The 21,954-nt window shown below is 41.0% G+C and overlaps 1 protein-coding gene across 9 annotated transcripts in view; it reads left to right on the forward strand.

Annotated features, from left to right (window-relative positions):
• Nucleotides 1-21,954, forward strand: part of LOC137295449 (spectrin beta chain, non-erythrocytic 5-like) — a 133,208-nt gene that overhangs the window by 87,109 nt on the left and 24,145 nt on the right. For all 9 annotated transcript variants that reach the window (XM_067826821.1, XM_067826827.1, XM_067826826.1 and 6 more), the window contains exons 22-55: nt 1,481-1,567; nt 2,352-2,417; nt 2,881-3,011; nt 3,738-3,797; nt 4,081-4,207; nt 4,592-4,656; nt 6,888-6,969; nt 7,350-7,427; nt 7,543-7,670; nt 8,936-9,173; nt 9,535-9,674; nt 9,807-9,930; nt 10,267-10,413; nt 10,867-11,040; nt 11,144-11,233; nt 11,371-11,501; nt 12,347-12,533; nt 13,097-13,297; nt 13,841-13,957; nt 14,281-14,394; nt 15,022-15,204; nt 15,413-15,673; nt 16,045-16,155; nt 16,281-16,460; nt 16,961-17,164; nt 17,844-17,993; nt 18,251-18,450; nt 18,685-18,775; nt 19,485-19,640; nt 20,117-20,308; nt 20,695-20,781; nt 21,009-21,127; nt 21,415-21,643; nt 21,748-21,869. In XM_067826821.1, coding sequence (XP_067682922.1) covers nt 1,481-1,567; nt 2,352-2,417; nt 2,881-3,011; nt 3,738-3,797; nt 4,081-4,207; nt 4,592-4,656; nt 6,888-6,969; nt 7,350-7,427; nt 7,543-7,670; nt 8,936-9,173; nt 9,535-9,674; nt 9,807-9,930; nt 10,267-10,413; nt 10,867-11,040; nt 11,144-11,233; nt 11,371-11,501; nt 12,347-12,533; nt 13,097-13,297; nt 13,841-13,957; nt 14,281-14,394; nt 15,022-15,204; nt 15,413-15,673; nt 16,045-16,155; nt 16,281-16,460; nt 16,961-17,164; nt 17,844-17,993; nt 18,251-18,450; nt 18,685-18,775; nt 19,485-19,640; nt 20,117-20,308; nt 20,695-20,781; nt 21,009-21,127; nt 21,415-21,643; nt 21,748-21,869 — 4,772 coding nt within the window. The remainder of the gene's footprint in view (nt 1-1,480; nt 1,568-2,351; nt 2,418-2,880; nt 3,012-3,737; nt 3,798-4,080; nt 4,208-4,591; nt 4,657-6,887; nt 6,970-7,349; nt 7,428-7,542; nt 7,671-8,935; nt 9,174-9,534; nt 9,675-9,806; nt 9,931-10,266; nt 10,414-10,866; nt 11,041-11,143; nt 11,234-11,370; nt 11,502-12,346; nt 12,534-13,096; nt 13,298-13,840; nt 13,958-14,280; nt 14,395-15,021; nt 15,205-15,412; nt 15,674-16,044; nt 16,156-16,280; nt 16,461-16,960; nt 17,165-17,843; nt 17,994-18,250; nt 18,451-18,684; nt 18,776-19,484; nt 19,641-20,116; nt 20,309-20,694; nt 20,782-21,008; nt 21,128-21,414; nt 21,644-21,747; nt 21,870-21,954) is intronic.

Raw genomic sequence — 21,954 nt, forward strand, 5'->3', positions numbered from 1 at the left:
AGTTAGCCAGGTCCATCTGATGGCACGCATAGGGTAGGAAAGATGCTAGCAGGTTCTTATGTCAGTGGCTTCACATTCACAATGATTTCAGTAAGTGTTTCTTCACAGATGGCCCAGTCATCTCAGTTGGGGCAATTCAGTGTCCAGAGTTGCTTCCCTTTGGCACACCAGGAACCTGGGTTTAAGTCCTGATTCACTCATTATGTTCCTTGTTTGTCCGCACCATAACCTTGCTTGTGGGTTCCGCCAACGAGTAGTACCAGGTTATAACCCTCAGAGACTTTCCTCAGGCAACACTCAGTTATAGCATCTGTGACCCTCACCACTTCAGGCATTCCAGAGACCATACCACACTGAGATGCATGTATGTAGCTGGGAAACAGAGCAGCATGAAACTCAGTCCAGTCACTCACCCGGTCCAGTAAATATCAGAATCTAATACAAACAAATGAACAATCATAATCTAGGCTAGGGTTGAATAGGTTTCAGGGCACAGAGGCTGTTCATGCAGTCAATGGTTGTGGATTGCTGTTGAATAAGTTATGGTATATAAATGTGTTTGCCATCATGATTCTACACAGTGATGACAGCAGATATTGTCTGCTGCCTGTTGAAGGTTTTCATGCCAGGAACTTGTTTGCATCCTATGCAGAACCAAATGTACAATGAGTCTGATGTTTTATTAATGAGGTCATTGTATTGTGCAGGATTATGACACCAGACTCAATGGTCCATTTACTCCTAATCTGGATTATAACATTCAATTCGACATCTATCAAATATGTTAGATCTTGTTTCTCTTCTACATTGTGTCTGTATTGCTTCAGAAATCGTGTCAGGAAGCATGAAATGAGTTGTATTATGAGGTGAACTGCAATTGAAGTCAATACCTCCTATTTTATGTCATTCATGCTGTGTGCTTTTTGTATGGAAACACAATTCATTAACGTCTTTATTACATATGTTCTTTTGGGAAATGATTTTTAGTAATATCTTGACTGTAATTACTGAGGAGTGGTGGGGTAGCCTAGTGGTTAATGTGGTCGCGCGTCAGCCAAAGACGGGTAAAATGTGTGAATCTGGTGTCCCCTGTCGTGATATTGCTGGAAACTGTGTAAAATGAGACTCACTCACTCACTGTAGTACCTGACCATGCATTTGCTGTAGACAAGTGACATGACTTTTTATGATCTCAACAAGCTTATTGAGGACTTTCTTACCCATTTTCAGATTTGAAAATATCTTTGTGATGTTTTAAATGACAGTAAGAGGCATGGACGGTGAACCAACCTAAAACCCCAAACACAGGGAAACCTTTCAGTACACACAAACTCTCCATGAGAGTAAATTACACAGAACACCTGGCATTAGCATGTTTATATGTTATCAAATTTTTATTGATCAAGAGAATAACAAATGTGATGAATACTAACAAGCATATAATAAGTGTTTTGATACTGAATGGGTTTTTTTATGACAGGCTCGAAGGATCAGTCTTGAGGATGCAATCAAACTGTTCACCTTCTACCGGGAATGTGACGAGTTCCAGGTCTGGATGAAAGAAAAGGTAACTCTTTCTGCTCTGCTCATAATCTTTCAATAGCATAGAATGTGTATGTATCATGCTCATTCGGGATTTGGGTAACACCAATCAGTGGGTCATGATTTGGGTAACACTAATCAGTGGGTCATGATTTGTGTAACACCAATCAGTGGGTCATGTCATCCGGATTTGGGTAACACCAATCAGTGGGTCATGATTTATGTAACACCAATCAGTGGGTCATGTCATCAGGATTTGGGTAACACCAATCAGTGGGTCATGATTTATGTAACACCAATCAGTGGGTCATGATTTGGGTAACACCAATCAGTGGGTCATGATTTATGTAACACCAATCAGTGGGTCATGATTTGGGCAACACCAATCAGTGGGTCATGCTCATCGGGATTTGGGTAACACCAATCAGCGGGTCATGTCATCAGGATTTGGGCAACACCAATCAGTGGGTCATGCTCATCGGGATTTGGGTAACACCAATCAGTGGGTCATGCTCATCGGGATTTGGGTAACACCAATCAGTGGGTCATGCTCATCAGGATTTGGGTAACACCAATCAGTGGGTCATGCTCATTCAACATTTGGTGAAAACTACTCAGGGTGTGTCATGCTATTCAGGGTTTGGTTTACCTCTATCAGTGTGCATTAGCAACACTGTGTTTAAACATATCAGGTCCTTACAGCAAGATTGGCAGAACATTCTAGTTCATTATGGCTAGTGACAGATCTCTGGTGTAGGGCAGCTCCCATGATGATCCACATGTAGATGAACACTGTATGTTTGTTCCAGGAAGGAGTACTTAAGTCCAGGGAGAGTCTGGCTGACAACATGGATGCTGTCAGGAAGAAGTTTGAGGTAGGTTCGGCTTCACATCTTGCTTCTGTGTCTATGGGAATCTTGTTGTTTGGATTATGCTTATCAGAAATTGGTTCCTCTACGGCAGTTTCTCTGCAGAGAATCTGGAAACCATAAAGGTTCAATCAAAGCTCCTCCTACAAGAGGGATGGTGGAGTAGCTCAGTGGTTAAAGGGTTCAGGTTCGATTCTTCACATAGGTACAGTGTGTGAAGCCCATTTCTGCTGTTGCATAATCATAATATTGCTGGGATATTGCTAAGAGTGGCATAAAGCCAACTCACATACTCACTTCCCCTACCAGAATCCTTGCAGCACAATTTTTTGTTTCACCGTAATTAAGTTTTTCTAAGGCATCCTCATGGACAGAAAACATGATAGTAGTCTTTATAAGTATTATAATTGTTCTCTGTTACAGTTTTGATGAAAGTAATGATTATTTGTTTTTCCATGTTTGTTCCTAGAACTTGCTGACAAGCCTGGCAGCCAACAAGGGTCGGCTGGACCATATCAATGTCCTGGCAGAAGACATCATTAAGTCTGGCAGCAGTCAGTCAGATCAAGTCAAACGTCGTCAGAAGGAAATCAATGACAGGTCAATAGTGATAAGTTACCAACCTAAGGATAAAAATCTTTTTGTGTTTATTTGTGAGGTGGGTAAAATGGGGTTTAACGTGATACATAAGAATATTTCGCTCTTATGATGGCCTTCATATGTGTGTATGTGTGGCTGGTTTTATAGTACTAGATCACTGAGATACCATGCCACAGTTAAGCATAAATAGCCCACTCAAACACATTATACAGACTCTGAGCCAACCAGTCCTTGTTGTACCCATTAATGCCGAGTGCCAGGCAGGTACGAAGTACCATATTTTAACATCTTTTGGTATGATGTGGCTGGGGATCAAATCTGCAAGCCTCTGATCTCTGGGCAGATGTTTAGTGGTAGAAGTATGAGTGAAATTCAGGTTACCCTTTCAAAGCCCCAAAATTAGTTATCAGTTACATAAAATTCAGGTTAGAATTGGTCTTCAGCATTTCAAGCTTGTAAGAGGCAACTAAATCAGGTGGTCAGACTCACTGACTTGATTGACACATGTCATTGTATCTCAGATGTGTAGATCGATGCTCATGCTGTTGATCACTGATTTGTCTATTCCAGACTCAATTATTTCACTGCCATATTGCTTGAATATTGTTGAATGCAGAGTTTAAAAAACAAGGTTATCAGTTATGAATTTGAAAGTTTTTAATGTTTATTTAATGGTGTTTTCTAGATTGCATTATATTATTGCAAGTGTAATGTTTTGTGTTGCAGTTGGGCTAATCTGAATAAACTGAAGCTGGACAAGGAACGCTCACTAGAGGGTGCCTCAAGGTGATAGTTCAGACATTACTTTAGGGTGATATTTGTTCAGAAACATCTGTCACTTCACTGATGATCTGTTCAGGCCCTGGGGGCGAGAGAGTCTTACAGTACCATTGCTGCTAATAATGTATATGAAAGCAGTCAATAACATATGTTCTGCTCACAAATTATGTGTTGAGATTTATGTTCCTGCAACAATGTTCACTGCCATGTGATAGTCTAAGTGCAGTATCTCTCATGCAACTGAAAGATGAATCCACAATCACCTTGCATGTATTTCCTTATCTTTTAGCATTGAACTGTTCAAGTCAACATGTGACGAGTTGTCTGAGTGGATCAAGGACAAGAACAATGCTCTGATGACTGACGATGTGGGCAAGGATCTCAAGGGTATCGGGGCACTTCAGCGGCGACATGCTGTGAGAGGCTATATTCTTCATTCCAAACTTGAAAAAAATTAAATTTACCTTCTCTTTTTTTCTGCATATGGTATGTTCACCATTCACAGTTTGTTTTACAGTCTTCATAATGCCTTCAGTGTAGTGTTGTTAACCTATGATGTCGGTGACATATAGGCAATGGGGTAGCCTAGTACTGAGAAGGGTTCCACGTCACACCACAAACCCGCTTTCGATTCCTCACATGGACAAATATGTGAAACCTTTCTGTGGTGGCCCCCTAGTATTGCTGTAATGCTGAGAATAGAGGCGTAAAACTACTCTCTCTCACTCTCAGACTAGTAGAAAATCTCAGTATTTGTCTGACTTAAGATAGCTTATATGTGAAGGTTGTGTTTATTTTAGAATGTGGAGAGAGAGCTTGTTCCAATGGAGGAGAAGATGAAGAGGATGAACTACCTAGGAGATTCGTGAGTGTTCACAACTGTCTTATAGAGGTAGTGACGTGTGGCAGTAGGGTGTCAAAAAGGCACGGTCAGTGTACTCACTGCCAGATGGTGTCGGGCACAAATGTGTAAATGATGCCATGGTATTGGTTGGTAATTACTGTCATGTATGTATATGTGCTAATAAGAACATTTAGCCCCCATTGAAACTGCTTGCCCATGTCAGAAGCGACCTGTCAAGGGGTAGAATAGGCCTTCAGCAACCCATGCTTGCCATAAAAGTCGACTAAGAGAATCGGGTAATCAGGCTCGCTGGCTTGGTTGACACGTCATTGGTTCCCAGTTGCGCAGATCGGTGCTCATGTTCTTGATCACTGGATTGTCTTTTCCAGACTTGGTTGTTCACAGACCACTGCCATATAGCAGAATATTACTTTGTGTGGCATAAAACTAAACTCACTCATGTTAGGAGCTGTATTATCATTCAAACATACAAAAACTTAACATAAAACCAAACTAAACAAGTACGAATCTGGAGTTCCTGACCTATTCTGGCATGTTTCAAAATTATCAAAATTCAAAATTCATACAAAATCAATTCAGCAACCCTGGCACCCCAATCAGGCTGCTCTTTCTTTCGGTCAAATCACCCTTCCAAACTCTAAATGGCCCGACAGGCCTGTGTGCAAAAAACGCATTATGTCAGAAATCACACATTAAATCATCAGACTGATGGCTCATTATTTGTCATCATGATCAGCAGCATAATCTTCCCTTCAAGTTCAACTGGACCCTTTGTCATAGCAAATCAAGGCTCTAGTTCAAATGTATGTTTGGGTGAGATAAAAAAATAATGAAGAAAAGTCCATTGCAATGGTAGTTAACCAGTTTGTTCAAAGTTTGTGCAGACAAAATAGAATTTAGTGATTATATTGTGACTAGTTGCATGTCCTACCAAATGTAATTATTCCTTTTCTGTTTACCTAATCAAATAGTTGGACTAATTGTTTGTTGTCAAGGAAATATATACCTGCTGCTAATGGCATTATGTTACCATGTGTGGGCAAATCAGTTTGTGATTAATTATTGGTTTCAGCAGTGTATGGCAAATTAGATGCCAAACTCATTTGGACGACATTTAGCTAACTCAGTGGGTGCCGTAGTTAGTGTTGAATAAACCTGTCAGATCAGGATTATGTGTCTGAATGCATTGAGATGATCAGTGATGCTATATGATATTTCATTATCACTTTCTGGACACTGTTAATTAGCCTAATAATGCATCATAAGCATCAATCAGCAGTAACAGGAGATGACTTTTTACGATTTCGGACATTTTGTGTATGTGTATTTTGGACATTGACATGTCTGTTTTGCGAGGCAATATTGTACCAAAATTGTTTTGAGATTCATTGAATGTGCATTGAAATATGTGCTTAAATTATTGCAACATTGTAAATCATGAATGCATTGATAAGTGAAAACAGTTTTGAAAACCTGATTTAAAACTGCATCGGTAAAATATTTTGTCTGAATGTCAAACACGATGAAACACTGTCCAGTTTAACAAGTGAGATATCCTCTGTGTGTAGTTTGCTCAGTTGGAAATACATATATCATAGAAACTTAAAAATTCTGATTGGATTGTGAGCAATTTGCATTAAGATTGATGGGTTCAGTAATTGCAGTTAAATGAAAATGAAACATTAATTATCCATCGCAAAACTGCTCCTTCTAAAGTATATTTTGAAACCTGTATCGATCATCAGAGATAGAACAACCCCACCATAGAGTTACATCTGTTTGGTTTGAGTAGAAATGGTGAAGAAAAATGGACTGCTTGTACATTTTCAGGAAAACCGTATTCATTTCTTTTACATTGATAAATGTAGTTATCAAGCTTGAAAGTTGTTTTACTACTGTCAGAATATTGAAACAATCCCTGTTAATGCCACTGTTAAACTACCACGCTGGAATGTTGTTTGTCAACACAAAGCATTTCATGCCCAGTGTAATTACCAACCAATATGATAGCCGGTGTAATTACCAACCAATACAATGGCCAGTGTAATTACCAACCAATATGATGGCAAGTGTAATTGTCAACTAGTATGATGGCCTGTGTAATTACCAACCAATAGCCAGTGTAATTACCAACCAATACGATGGCCAGTGTAATTTACCAACCAATACAATGGCCTGTGTAATTTACCAACCAATACAATGGCCAGTGAATACTGCCTCTGTGTTTCCAGAGTGAAATCCTCCTACCCTGATGAGAGTGGCTATGTGGACCAGCGTCAGCAGGAACTGGAAAAACTCTGGAAGGGTCTCAAGGTAGGCCAGCCAGCTTCTACTTTTCACAGCTGTTTTGTATCACAGAGCTGACGGTCACTTCTATTTCTACTTTTTAGTATAAGCTTAAAAGAAGCTATGTTTAGTCCTCATTATGGTGAATTTATGTGAAAAGTTGTTAGGTAAACTGGATGGATCCAAATTATGAAAATATGTTTTTGATCGTCATAGTGTTTCAGTGAAATCATTTATATTCACTGCAGGTTTTCTGTGTTCTGTTGTTCTGCTCTGTGTAGTGTTCTTTGGTTGTGTTTAGGAGTTGCTGTCCTCACTTGTGTTCCTATTTTCTGTTGTTTCATGGTGGTGTTCCGGTATTATGTTATTACATTCTTGTGTTATATCATTGTGTTCTTGTGTTCCAGAGCAAGGCAGACAAGAGGAAGGGTCAGCTCAGCGAAGCTCAGAACCAGCAAAAGTTTGGGGAAGATGCCAAGGATATTGTAAGTTTTTCCCTATCACTCCCAAGACACTCCTCTTCATTCCAAGTATGTAGCGTTTACCTTTTAGCTGAATGGCATGAGAAACTGTAGTCATGGTGTGTGTGTTGCCTTGCAGTTGTCGTGGGCCGGCTCGATGCGAGCCCGTCTGGCTAGTGCAGAGATGCCACATGATATCCAGAGTGCTGAACGCATGCTCAAGGAACACGAGGAGGTTGGTGATGACATCAAGGCCCACAAAGACAAGTATGTAACACAACTTCCTGTTAATACTTGGGATGTAACGACTATCATGCACTCAACATTAGTGTGGTCAAGATGTACATGGGCTGTGTTTGTACCGTTAGCTCTGTTGTAACTGTCTAACAAGCTGATGACTGGGGTAGAGGGTTAACCACTTTGTTGATGGAATCCTAAGAGTTGAGACGTGAGACGACACAGAACTTCACTCTTCTGACAGGATTGTCACAGAACAGGAAAATTCTTCGTCAGGGCTCATCTTGGCAAATAGGAGGGTTTAAGACATAAACAGAATGTTGATGTTGTCTTTTATTATCATTCAAGGCAGATACTAAAGACTTTCTGAAAGTAAACAACAAGGACTTTTTTCCATCTATTGTAATTTTCTGTACAGAAAGATATTTTACTTGACTTTAAGGCTGCAGTGATTTGGATTGATGCATCGAAGATCAAAGCTGACACATTGATTTTAACCATGATCACGATAGAGAATCAATATCTGAGTGCTGTTCTGTGTTTAAACATCAAATTTTTGGTTTGAAAAAGGTCACATTGTTTACATTTCTGAATTCCTGGTCAAATCTTGAAAGAGATTTTCAGTGTGATATGTTTTGTCTAGTGAACTGTAGGAGTTAAATGAAATCTGGTGGTTTCACTTGTATGCAGAATTGAATCGAAAATGATCAAATCGAAGTAGCAATATCGAAAATCAAATCAAAGTGAGGTCTGGGTGAATCATTGCACCACTACTTGACTTTTGTTTCAAGCTAGTGACTGAGCCAGAGCTAGTGTCCCAGATTCACATGTGTTTATCTGCAGGTTTTACATGTAAAGTATTGGGATATAGTCAACACCCTGTCTGTTTGTCCGTCTGTCCATCCATCAGTAATCATTTTGTATCTGGAGCATAGCTCACAAAAATATTCGCTCATTTTTAGCAAAAGATTGGTAGATATATCAAACAGAGATACTGAAGTAGTGCCTTTTGCTGTTCATGGATTTTTGTCATCTTTATTTTTCTTGGTTTCCATGGAAACATTTTTGACTTGGTCAACGAAAGTGAGAGTGGACTTAAAGTAACCGTCAGATGATTTGTTCTTTCAAACTTGTGGAGGTGTGGGGAATTTGTCATCTTCTGACTTGTTGACTTGACAGTCAGATTTTCCTGGCTGTGGGAATGTTAGGTGTGTTTAAATATTTCTTTTGAATACACATCCTTCATCACAAAGACCACTTATCAGAAGCAGACCAACATACATTGCCATGTCTAGGTTTGCCAAGTTGAGAGCATTGGGAGCAGAAGTCCTCGCCAAGAACCCCAATGCCCAGGACGTGAAGGATCGCTTGAAGCGTCTGGACGATGAAGAGCGAGCAATTGATGAGCTGTACCGACAGCGCCAGAAGCAGCTTCAAGATGCATACAACCTTCAGGTGTTCAACAAGGAGGCAGACACCATCGATGCCACCACCAGCGGTCACGAGGCCTTCCTTGATTACAATGACCGAGGGGTAAGGGAGCCTTGCGTTGCTACCACTCATATTCATGACATCCTTATTTGACCTAAGAATCAAGTGCAACTTAGTAATTATGTCTACTTTTTACTTGTATGGTACCAATATCTTTCTTAAAACTTTGCAGCGTTACCAAAAAAAGTTCCTGGCTGTGGCTTTATTTTGTTTAAATTTTATTCAAAGATTTCAATTGTTTCAAGAAAGAATTTATGCTTGAATGATTTTGTTTTCATTAAGTTTTATGTTTGAATTTGCAAGAACCACATTTATGTCACATTCTTATTTTCCTTGAAAATGGAGAGACGCTAGCTGTGGTGGACATGCTAACTTAATGCTGTGTTTCCTTTTCTTAATTTAGAGCACTATGGCAGATGTGGAATCGTTGCTACGGAGACACGATGACTTTGAAGGCAAAGTCCAAGCACAAGATGAGAAAGTGAAAGGTCTTAAGGACCTGGCTGACAATCTGATCCAGGACAAACACCCAGACAGAGACCAGTGAGTTGTCTTCCCTTAGTTTCGGACACAAAGTTTGTGTTGTTTGTCAGTGGATTATGGAGAAAATCTGTTTTGAATGTGCTAAATGTGATATATTTGTGTGTATTTGATATGTATCTATATCCATTCCAGTATCAACAAGAGATGCAACCAAGTGCTTGAGCGAAGAAACAAGGTCAAGGACAAAGCAGCTGATCGTCGCAAAGCTTTGTTGGAGGCCCAGAAATTCCAAGAGTTCAAGCGTGATGGAAAAGAGGTGATCTGTCAATCTTTCACATTTTAATTAATGAATAATTTAAATTTAGTGAGATCCCACACAATGTCCAAAAGGAAACAAACATGAAAAGCAGACTTTCTTGGATGATGCTTAATTTATAATGAAAAAATGAACTTCACTGAATAAGAACATAAAGCCAATGGTAATGGGACTCTTAGGTCCAAAACTTCATGCCTACAGATTGTACCAAGAGCAGTGTGGATGACCACTGAGCAGTGTGGATGTGATGACTGTGTATCTGTTATCAATGTGGATGTGATGACTGTGTATCTGTTATCACTGTGGATGATATGCGTGACTATCTGTCTGTTGCAGCTGTCTGACTGGATGAAGGAGAAGTACAAGACAGCCACAGACGACTCCTATAAAGACCTGTCCAACCTCATGGCCAAGCTGCAGAAGCACCAGGCTTTTGAAGCTGAGTTGAAGTCAAATAATGACAGACTACAGGCTCTAAATCAGGTCAGCATGTGCAAAGCTCAGGCTAGAAAATGTGAAGGTTGATGATGGACTTTGCTAATAATTGCCCCGAAAGTTAAATTAGTGTTAAGTGTTAGGAGAATCTGATACACCATGAAACACCAGTTACCAACTATTATCAATGCCAGACCTTAAGAAATCCATGATGAGGAAATGTCTCTGTCACGATTGTACTACGTTATCATTTTGTGAAACAGCCACCAAATACATTTAAATATATTGGGACAGTTTATGATTGATAAAGACTTATTTTGACAATTGTTTATTAATTAGCTCTAAAACTGATGTATTTTTTTAAATTTTACTACCTGTGTATTGGCCAGTAGGATCAGTAAGGCAAGAAAATGGCTTACCCTTAGCATGTGACAGCTGTTCAAATGAGTTGCGCTCAGTAGCCTAGATGCAAGTGTTTGATGACTGGAGTTGTCTTTCCAGGACGGAAAGAAAATGATTGATGACGGTCACTATGCTGCTCCGGAGATCAAGGAGATCTCAGAGAAGCTGAACAGGGAGTGGGCTGACTTGAATGAAAAGGCAGCAGACAAGGGGAGGAAACTCCGCGAAGCAACACAGCAGCAGACACTCAACAGAGCTTTGGAGGATGCACAGGTATGTAGTTGATACACCTGTTTGATTGAAAGTTATTAATGTGAGGAAAAACAGCTGAATATTCTGTTGTGCATAATATCACCAAATGTGTTTCTCTTTGCAGGCTAAGCTTGATGAAATGGAGAAGTCTGTTGCTAACCCAGATGTTGGTTCTGATTTGAGAGGAGTCAAGAATCTGCTTATGAAACATCAGGTTTGAAATTTTCTGTCTGTTTTTAACATTAGAAACCATAAATATGTAATTCTGATGATGTGATGTTAACTTGGTTCAATGGACAACAGAATCAGATCACTTGAGTCATTTTTTTAAAATGTTTTGCTGCATTTCAGAATCTTGAAACAGACTTATCAACTCTTTCCGACACAATTCAAACAATTGTGGCTCGGGGCAAGGAAATGGCAGACAAAGGTCACTACAACTCTGCTGATATCATCCGTGCTGTTGACGCCTTCAACAAGAGGTTAGTAGAAGGTGATCTCACTAATCAAAAGATTTTGTGAACTTCCCATAAATATAATTAAGTATTTTAAGAAATTTTTTTTTTCCTGAAAGTTTTTATTGAGTTTTTTAGTGCACTTTAGCTTTACAAATAATCAATTATTCAGAATTTTCTTTTGTTTTTTGGATAATTTGTGTCAAAACTAAAATGGACACCACAGTCTCACCTGATTGAGAGGGCAGAGGAAGTAGAGCTTGTGAGAAACTGTGTCATATGTTTGCAAGGATTAGCCCGTTACAATAAGTTTGGGGTTCACAATTTGATGCTCCATTGCTTTTCACATTCAAGATAAGCATGGGTCACAGGCACCAGTGTGCAGTTTCGAGTTTAACATGCAGGGAACTTGCCTTTGCGAGATCAAATCCAAGATTCACCCTGGCGATATTTCTTTGTCAACTGCAAACTAACGTTTTTGAGTTTCACCAAGGTTTATAAATGTCTAGAACCTATCACTTTGTTCTTTCCTAGGTAGAATAGGTTTGCAGCAACCTGTGCTTGTTACAAAAGGTGACTGTGCTTGTCATTAGCAGCAACTAATGGGATCGGATGGTCAGACCTGCTGAGTTGGTTGGCACGTCATCGGTTCCCAGTTGCGCAGATTAGTGCTCATGCTTTTGATCACTGGATTGTGTGCTCCAGTCTTGATTATTTACAGACTTCCGTTATATAACTGGAATGATGGTGAGTGAGGTGTAAAACTAAACTCACTCACTTTGGGCTTACCCCACCTCTCAAAACTGACATCACCCAACTACTGAAATACTGTTGCAGAGATAAACAAATTAAAAACTGCTTTTGTCACTCAGGTTTAAGAAGCTGGAGCCAGCTGTGGCAGCTCGCAAGCAGAAGCTGCAGGAGTCACTGCAGCTGCACCAGTTTGTGTTTGACGCAGACAATGAGCTGCAGTGGATTAAGGAACACCTGCCTGCAGCAGCATCACAGGACATGGGCAAAAACCTAATCGACGCTCAGAAGCTTCACAAGAAACACCAGGTAGCCAGTTTTGTGATATTTTCAATGTGGTGCAGATTTCCTGGACCAGTGTTGAGTGCTTGTGAATGACAGTTATATATTTACCAGTTGTACAGTGTGGTAGCTCAGCGCCAACCGAATCAGTGCATGGTTGGAGTGTATTTTCTTTGTCCCAAATCAGCCTAAAATGTTACCAATTTAGTATGTATTATTAAAAACTCAAAATGACCAATGTTTACCAAGATCAATCATTGAAAACCTGATATTTTTTAGATTAACGTGGATGTTATTTATTTTTAACAATTAGATTTAGCAAGATAGACTTTTCCTGTTATTTTTTTTTCTTTTATTCCATTTCAGTTCTTGGATAAAGTACTTATGACAGAGAGGACAATCTATGTAACATCACTGGGATTTTGTATATATATAATATCTTAGATACATGTAATATCATTAAAGTTTCTGTAGAGGGTATATAAGAATGAAGGAATACAGTTGAGTAATGTGATTGTAGTGGGTGGAGACTGGAAATATCAATTGATGTATATTCCTGTGGAAATAACTGATTTGATTATTCTTGTCAGGATCTTGACCGTGAGATTCAGGGCCACCAACCAAGCGTTGATAAAGTTTTGAGCACAGGAGACAAGCTGATTGACGACAAACACTTCGCCTCCAAGCCCATCAGAGACAAGTGTCAAGAGCTTCAGGTGTCTTGGGATGATCTCCTCAAGAAGTCCAAAAACAGGAAAAAGAACCTTGACATCTCACTGCAAACTCAGAAGGTCAGATTTCCTGCCATCCATGTATGACCTAATGGCAGCCCTTATTGTCTCCTTCACCAGCCTTGATTGACTCACATGTTTGAACACCATGACCACCCATAATTTATTCCTCATCCACCTCTTCAATGGCTTCGTGTGTATGAGCTTCCTGACCCCCCTTAATTGACACTTAATCAACCCTTGATTGCCTCCCTTAATTACCCCACGGGCACCCTTAATTGACTCTTCATCCATGCTTGATTGATTCTGGTGTTTAAGCTCCCTGACCACCCTTAATTGATTTCGCATCCATCTTTGATTGCCTCCTCGACCACCTATGACTCTCATCATTGAGTTTCCTCACCACCCATGCCTTCCGTTATTGAGCTCCTCATCACCCTTGATCGGTGCTTGTTGCTAGATCGTGTCCATGGTACTTCATTATTTCATATGAACTGGCTTTGTTTTAGTCAAGGACCAACAAGGTAAGCTGTAGCCCATATTGTACCTACCAAGGCTAGATTTCATCAGTTGTTTAATCTCTTGATGACTGTTGTGTTGCAGTACCTGTCTGAGGTGGCGGAGGTCGAGGCCTGGATCAACGAGAGGATGGCCCTTGCCTCCAGCACAGACTATGGAAGGGATGAGAATGCAGCAGACAAAATGCTAGCCAAAAATAAGGTATGGCATATACAATCTAATTCTCATGTCAGACAATACAAGAAAAGAGAATACATTGAAAATCTAGTCAGGTTAATAATGTAAGTTGTTACACGATAGGTAGATTTTGGCCTTTCTGATTGGCCCATTTGGTCACATGACAGCTTTGACGCTAAGCAATGTCAGCCTCACTATGGGTACAACATGTAGAGCCCATTTTGGGTTTCCCCAGCTGTGATATTGTTGGAATAATGCTAAAAAGGATGTAAAACCAACCTCACTCACTCACTGAAGAGTAAACATGTTGATAACAGTTATCTGATGTTTAGTTTTTTTTGTTGCAGGTTTTAGAAACTGACATTCAGACATACTCAGGAATCGTTACCAGCCTGGGCAAGGAGTCCTCCAGGCTGTTTAAGCTGGGATCAGCAGATCCATCTCTACTGAAGAGAGCTCAGGTAAGCTGACCATCTCAATGACCATTATCATGGTCTAGTGGACACAGCCCCTGCTTGGAGAGCAGGTAGTGGTTAGATCCCCTTGCCATATACCAAAGGATGTCTAAAGTTGTTTGTTGTTGTTGTCTCAGGCGCTTGTCATTAAAGGGATATAGCAGGTGCTGGTCAAGCAGTGCAAACACACAAGCTCATGGTCACATGCGTGCGCATCAGTACATGAGCAAATAAACCAATTCCATCTCACCAGCTCACTCGTTCAGTCGTCATGCCAAAGACCTGGGTTCGATTCCCCACATGGGTACAATGTGTGAAGCCCATTTCTGATGTCCAGGGAATTTGTTTCTTGGTAGATACATTGTCCAAATCATTCTAGTGGATGATGATGTGGAGGACAACAGCAGACCCACACATTACCCACCTGTATCACCTGCACTGACATAATGGGGAGATAATCCAGGAGACCAAACTTCAGAAGTCATGCTAGTGGAAATCCTAAGTTTTAACACTGGGTTATGCCTAGGTTTCTGGAGTCTAGAGTTTAGGAAATGATCAGTGTTGAGTTGTCAGAGAAAGCCTTTACTATTCCCATCAGTTCCCAAAATGACATTTTAGTATCTTTTGTTACAGGACAACCTGCAGGACAACCTCAACAAGCTTCGTCGCTTGGCAGCAGAGAGGACGCGTAATCTTGAACACTCCAAGAGTCTTCATGCCTACATGCGTGAAAGCGAGGAGTTCGAGGAATGGATCAATGAACAGATGCAGACTGCATGCTCTGAGGAATATGGCCAAGATTACGAACATCTTCAGGTGATTAACATCTGTTTTTGCATGCAGGAAGAAATATTTTGTTTTATTTCCTTTGACAATATTTGTAATTTAAAAAATGGTTTGCACCACTGAAAATTTCTGTTTTCTGACAAATAGCATACAAAAGTGCCCAGTGGTACTTTGACTATCTTTTTAAATAGTGTAAGTTATCAACTTTACATTTACTTCCTATGTTTTTTTTCTGCAGATCTTGAAAAGTAAGTTTGAAGAGTTTAAGCGTAAGGTTGAGGCTGGTTCCGAGAGATTCAACCGATGTGAGCGGCTGGCCAAGTGGCTGCTAGACGACAAGGGGCCACACACGGTGCAGGTGCAGCAGAGGCAGGAGCACCTGCGTGACGCCTGGAACACCTTGCTGGAGCAGATCGAGTCACGTGACTCCAAGCTACAGGGGGCAGAGGACATCCATCGTTTCAACCGAGATGTGGAGGAGGCTTTGTCTAGGATTCAGGTAAGGAAATACTAAAGAAGAGGGCAGACAGTGACAAGCTATGTGACTCAGATTCTGCATGTAAGAGAGCTGTAGTGGTATAATGATTGTGCTTTTGACCTTGTCTGAATACAGTCAGTTGACCAGTTGTCAGGAACCAAAGTTTTGTGTTCAAAGTTACTTCAATGAGAAATAACAGGAATTGCTGTTTGTTGATAAAAAAATCCTGAGGAGTTCCTGGGTTGATGTTTATTGTTGGTTTGTCATCTGTATGTCTGTTTCTGGCTTTCACTAAAAGAAGTACTTTCCTTGGTGTTTTCTTGGAATAATTTGTTTAAATAAGACTCCACACGAATGTGAAACGTCAGGTAAAGTAAAGTTATTTATTGCAGGAGAAGGAGTCCAGCATACCTGATGATCTAGGACGTGACTACTACACCACCCAGAAGTACCTCAAGAAACATGAGGCTTTCGAGAATGAACTGGTTGCCCTCGAAGCTCAGGTAGATACTTCAGTAGCTTCCAGCCATGGTCACATTATGCACACAAACTTTAAACACAAACTCGTGTTTTTAAGGATATCTTTTGTGTGTCAGAGATAAGCTAATATTTCTTTCTCCTCAAACAGCTCCAGATCCTGATTGACGACTCTGGGCGCCTGCAGGAGGCCTACCCGGGAGAAAACGCGGACCAGATCGAGGAGCTGCAGGCTGCCGTGGTGGACCACTGGGGACACCTACAGGAGAGGGCAGAGATCCGCAAGGGCCAACTGCTGGCTGCCGCTGACCTCCACAAGTTCAATGCTTCAGTAAGTAGTCCACTTTAATGCTGCATTTAGCATCTGCATGGTTGTCCCAGGTCCAAGATTTAGCCACTCTGCAAGTGTCCAGGCTGTGTTCGTTATTATATTGGGGCACAGGAGTTGCCTACTCACTCACTCACTCTTAAAGGTATGTTAAGTTCATCTGTCATGACTTGGTGGTACTCTTAGTCAGAGCTCCGTAGGTTTTTATACATGGTCTAGTGTTTGCACGACATTTTCTCTTTTACATCCATCGAAGAGGCTCAACGATGATTGTCAATCCACGAAGATTTCAGTTGCAGATTTTTTCATATTCCCACAGATTCAATACAAATAGTGAAGGCTACAATGGAAAATACTCCTGGTTTGATCACAAATGTTACTGGTAGTACATGTCCCAGATGTAGTGATGCTGTAGGCTTTGTTTCTACCATTTGCTAAAATGTTGAGAAAAACGGTTTCATGTACAGACATGCTTGTAATATACGATACTATCTGTATCTCAGGTGCGTGACCTGCTTGGCTGGGCCAAGGATACAGAGCGAGAGATGCTGGCAGAGAAGACAGTTCGAGATGCACAGGCCGCTGACCTCCTGCGTACCCGACAAGACGAGATCCGTGCTGAGATAGATGCTAGAGGAAGCACATTTGAAGCAGTCATTGGCACTGGACTAGCAATGATGGAGAATGGACACTATGCAAGTGATGAGGTGAGTGCTAGATTCTACTGGCAGCAGATACAGGAGGCTACTAACAGCATCAGGGCCTCCTTTCACAAGGCACTAAGGTGACTGTAACTCACTAAGGTAACCTTAGCGAAGGGTTTTGATGTTAAAGAATTGGAGTTAAGGTTAACCTTAATTAATGTTGCTTCACGAAATGATTCCTGGGTGCTGACTTTAATGACTTTATATCCTAATTGTGTAGCTCAATGCCTATACTGTTGATCACTGGGTTTTCTGATCGAGACTCTAATATTTGCCAAAAGCTGTGATATAGCTGGAATATTGTGAGGCCTTAAATAACAAACTCACCAAAACTTCCACATCAGGGTGATTTTGGGCAATATCTTCTATGGCAGTGTTGTCAAAGAACACAGATGAATAATAGATTTATTGATACTTTCAATGCAACATTTTGAAACACCCTCAATGAAGCAACTGACTTGCTACCATTAAGTATTGGAGTAGCTTTGAGGTTAGAGTGTTTGCTGGTCATCCCAGAGACCAGAGTTTGATTCTCCACTTGGTATTGAGTTTTCAGTATCTGGAGCATGGCTTCAGAGAGCCCCAGTCCAGTTTATAGCGTCTCTTCACTCATGTTCTACAGTCATTCCCTGTTGACATACTTCTTTGAACTGAGTTTGAGTTGGCATACTTCTTTGAACAGATTTCAGACAAGGTGAACGAGGTGCAGAGGATGCAGGAGCGGCTTGTGGCCACCTGGAACAAGAGGAAGGAGTACTACGACCAGCTGTATGATGTCCAGATCTTCCTTCGCGATGCGGAGCAACTTAATACTCTCAGTTCATCCCAGGAGGTAGGCTGAGAAAACACTCTGGTTTATGAAATATTTTTTTAAGGAGTGGAAGTCGCGGTGGCTGACTTTGTGTGTTGATGGTGTAGGGTCTACAACAAAAGCACTAGAGAATGTGTAATCCAAAGCACGACATGTGTTATGTTTAGTGTGATTTTTATGAAGCAGGGAACAAAAGGTAACCCTTGTAAATACATGACAATGTATCTGATGTGAGTTTCTCTATTATGTTTTAATCTGTATTGTGTGTCATGTCACAGGTGTATCTGGCCAGCCCTGACTCAGCAGAGTCTGTGGAGCAGGTGGAGGCTCTCATGAGGAAACATGAGGCATTTGAGAAGGTGCTGGAGACGCAGGAGGAGAAACTCTCAGCAGTCACAGCTCACGGACAACAGCTGGTGGCGGACAACCACTTCGAAGCTCAGACCGTGCAGAAAACAATGGCTGCTGTCAATCAGAGGTATGTAATTGTATGCTGAGTGTGGAAGTATGGAACTATGAAGGGAACCTGTTATCTCCTGTCATTTCAGGCTTTTATATCAGGCTGAGATGCTGCGATGAAACAAGAGTTGAATCCAACTCATGTACACAGTTCATGCTGTTTTACTGATAGACTCATATCATGCTGATATAGTCCAGCCATAGTTTCATTGTTCCATATCCATTGTTTAATTTTCTATTATTTCTTGTCCAGACGAGGTCATATCAAAGATTTGAGTTCCCAGAGAAAGAACAGAATATCCGACAACATGTTGTATGCAAACTTCAACAGAGATGTTGCAGAGGTGAGTGTCGTGTCTCTTCATGGCTGCTACAGGACTGGTAGTTTCAGACATTCAGAGATAATTTGGGTTTGATCCATTATTCACTAAGGAATGTCCTGAATTATTGTGCTGTATGTTCAACAACTAACAGCCATGACATTCAGATTCCCAGCTAAATGTCTGATATATGTGTATGGTTAACGAATATGTTCAAGATTTCACTGTATGAAGGGAGAAGATTCGTTGTCTTAGCAACATGGGACATTGGGGTAAAATCATTCAGCTGTAAAGTCAAGGGCTGTCTCCCTGACACTAGTCCTCCTATACATATATTGTGGACCTCACATTAACCACTTTCCTCTTAATGGCATGAAGCCTTCCTGAGTTACTGACTCTGGTATATTATGTTGTCTCTATGCCTCGGGGCTGAACAAATTTGTGCATCATGGTCATGAGTCAGCATCATTGTGGCCATGACACACTGGTCCATTGTGTGCTGGAGAAGGTGCTTGTCCCTCAGCGTGGGTATTGTGGACCCACAGATGGGACTAGAGTGTCCAATATGGAGGTTGTCATAGCACTTTGCGATCATTTTACAGTATTGCCAATTTGAAGTTAATAAGTGAAGGCCAATGTATCACAGAAAAATAATCCTTGTGCATTTCCACAGAAAAGATGATTATATTTGAATTCTTTTGGACATGGTGTTTATTCATCTCCCATATCGCAGGCCGAAGGCTGGATTGATGACAAGCTGAAGGTGGCATATGAGGACGACTTCCAGGACGTCACTGATCTGTATGACAAGATGAAGAAACTACAGAAGCATCAAGCTTTTGAGGCCGAGATAGTGGCCAACACTGACAGGATCAATAAGATCAAGGAGGTAGGCCAATAGTCAAATAATGACTCAACTGTACTCCCACAGACACGGGGCCACCTCTACCACCAACAGTAGTTCCATGCCAGCTCTAGGGATGCATTGTTTCGCTTTACTATCAGTGGTAAACATCTACGGAGTATGTTAGTGTAGCTTGTCCTATGATGTTTAGATGTCTGACCCAAAGAGAGGGAGTTCAAATCTCAGATGGGACTCAACCTAACAATATTACTTGAATCTCTACTTTACTAAGAAAGTGGAATCACTAATATAATTTGTGTTACATTTGAGCACTTTCTAAAGGTTATTGTGTATTCATGCTCACATCTTCTTCATTGAGTCTTTTTAAGCAGAAATTCAATTTTGTGCACAGAAAATCAGTGACAAAAGTTCTACTGGATGTGAAAGAAACGATAGTTTGAAGTTAGTTCAGCTATTTTAGCACATACACCTGCTAAGTGTGATCTGTTCCTGCCTTCCAGCAAGGAGACCTCCTCATACAGAAGCGACACCAGGCGTCAGGAGACATCCGGCAGTGCCTGCAGACACTCACAGCCAAGTGGAATGAGCTGCTGCAAGCTTCCACCAACAGGGGGCGTGGTCTGGGTGAGGCCAAGGACATCCTGGAGTTCAATGAGCAGGTGGACAGAGTGGAAATGTGGATCAGAGAAAAGGTGAGAAGTGTTGTCTGTTGATAATCAGGTAGGTTTGCAGGTAGGCAGAACATGGTTGTCATTGTTAAGAAATATTATCAGTTATTGATGCATTGAAGTTTAATTTCAAAATAGATGTGACTGCATGTTTTGAATTTTCATGTAAAAGTGATGTTTTCTTATTAGATGGCGATTTGCGAATTGTGATTTTGCCAGTGCTGCATTGAAATTAGTGTCTTATTTGTGAAATATTCTTGTTAGAAATGGTAACAAAACTGTCTAGCTTATCAAAGCTTCTTTATACCTTCAGGCAAAGATTTTTGGAGGAGTCCTTTTGTCTCTGTTGTTAATTTAGTATTTGTGACTGATCTCCTAGTACCTTTTACGATACCTGTATCCTCTCTCAGGAAACCCTTGTGAGTGCAGGCAACATGGGGCGTGACTACGAGCACTGCCTGGAGCTGCAGAAGAAGGTCAACAACCAAGAGTCTGCTGTAAGTCATCCGTCCTCTTTCTCACCCTGTTTCACATAGTTGCTTTACAATTCGTCAGAATCAAAGGCCTTGGAATGTGTTGGAACCTAAACAGCCTGAATGATTCTTGACTGATAAGTCTATAATACCCAATGAGTTCGTTTAAAGAAGGCATGGCTTAATACTAGTACATAGCTTCAGATTTGTGCTTACCTGGAATTGAAACTGTGTTGGGATGTTTGTTGCAGGGCATTACTGTAGACGAGAAGCGTATCAAGGCCATTAATGACCTGGCAGACAGGCTGGTGTCCCAGGGACGCACAGACACTAAGGCTGTCAAACAGAGGCGGGACAATATGAACAAGCAGTGAGTCTCATTAACAGGCTTCTGTCTCTTTCTCAGTTAATTTGATGACTAATGTTATACTTTCTCCTTAGTGACACTGTGGTCATTCCTGGTACAGTGCACTGTGCTGAATTACTTCCCATTGATATGCCTGTATTTGCTGATGAGAGATTGAATCTGTCAGCATAGATTAATCCATGGATTTCAAAGCATTAAATGTCTACAGTAAATGTGCTTCAACACATAATGCTGATATACCAGAACTATTATTTAGTATGAAATTAAACACACTAACTCCATCACCCCAGATGGAAGGACCTTCAAGGAGACCTCAACAGCTACAAGGTGAAACTGGCAGCTGCCTTGGAGATGCATGCCTTCAACCGGGATGTCAATGATGTCAACGAGCGTATTAATGAGAAGGCATCCCTCCTGTCAGTAGAGGATGTTGGGAAAGATCTGGCAGGCGTGCAGGCGCTACAGAGGAAGCAGGAGGACATCGAGCGGGACATGACGGCACTCCAGAACCAGTTGGAGGTGAGCTAATCTTTGATTAGGACAGATAACGAAAGGTCATATTCATTATGACATGATCATCTTATTGTTCTGCACGTTTGGTTACAAATTAATCTCATTTCCAGAAAATTGAGACCCAGGCTGTGAAACTGCGTAAGAAGCATCCTGACATGGTGAAGTCCATCGAGGAGAAGAAGCAGGAGGCAGAAGACAACTGGGAGAGGCTGGAGGAACTGTCGGACTCAAGGTCAGTGGATCGCCAGGTTCTCTGTATATGATAGAGCTCCAGTTATGTGGATGTATGCTCAATTCCTCTGAAAACTGTTCCAGAA

Source organism: Haliotis asinina, chromosome 8 (genome assembly GCF_037392515.1).
Source record: "Haliotis asinina isolate JCU_RB_2024 chromosome 8, JCU_Hal_asi_v2, whole genome shotgun sequence".
Classification (NCBI taxonomy): Eukaryota; Metazoa; Mollusca; class Gastropoda; order Lepetellida; family Haliotidae; genus Haliotis; species Haliotis asinina.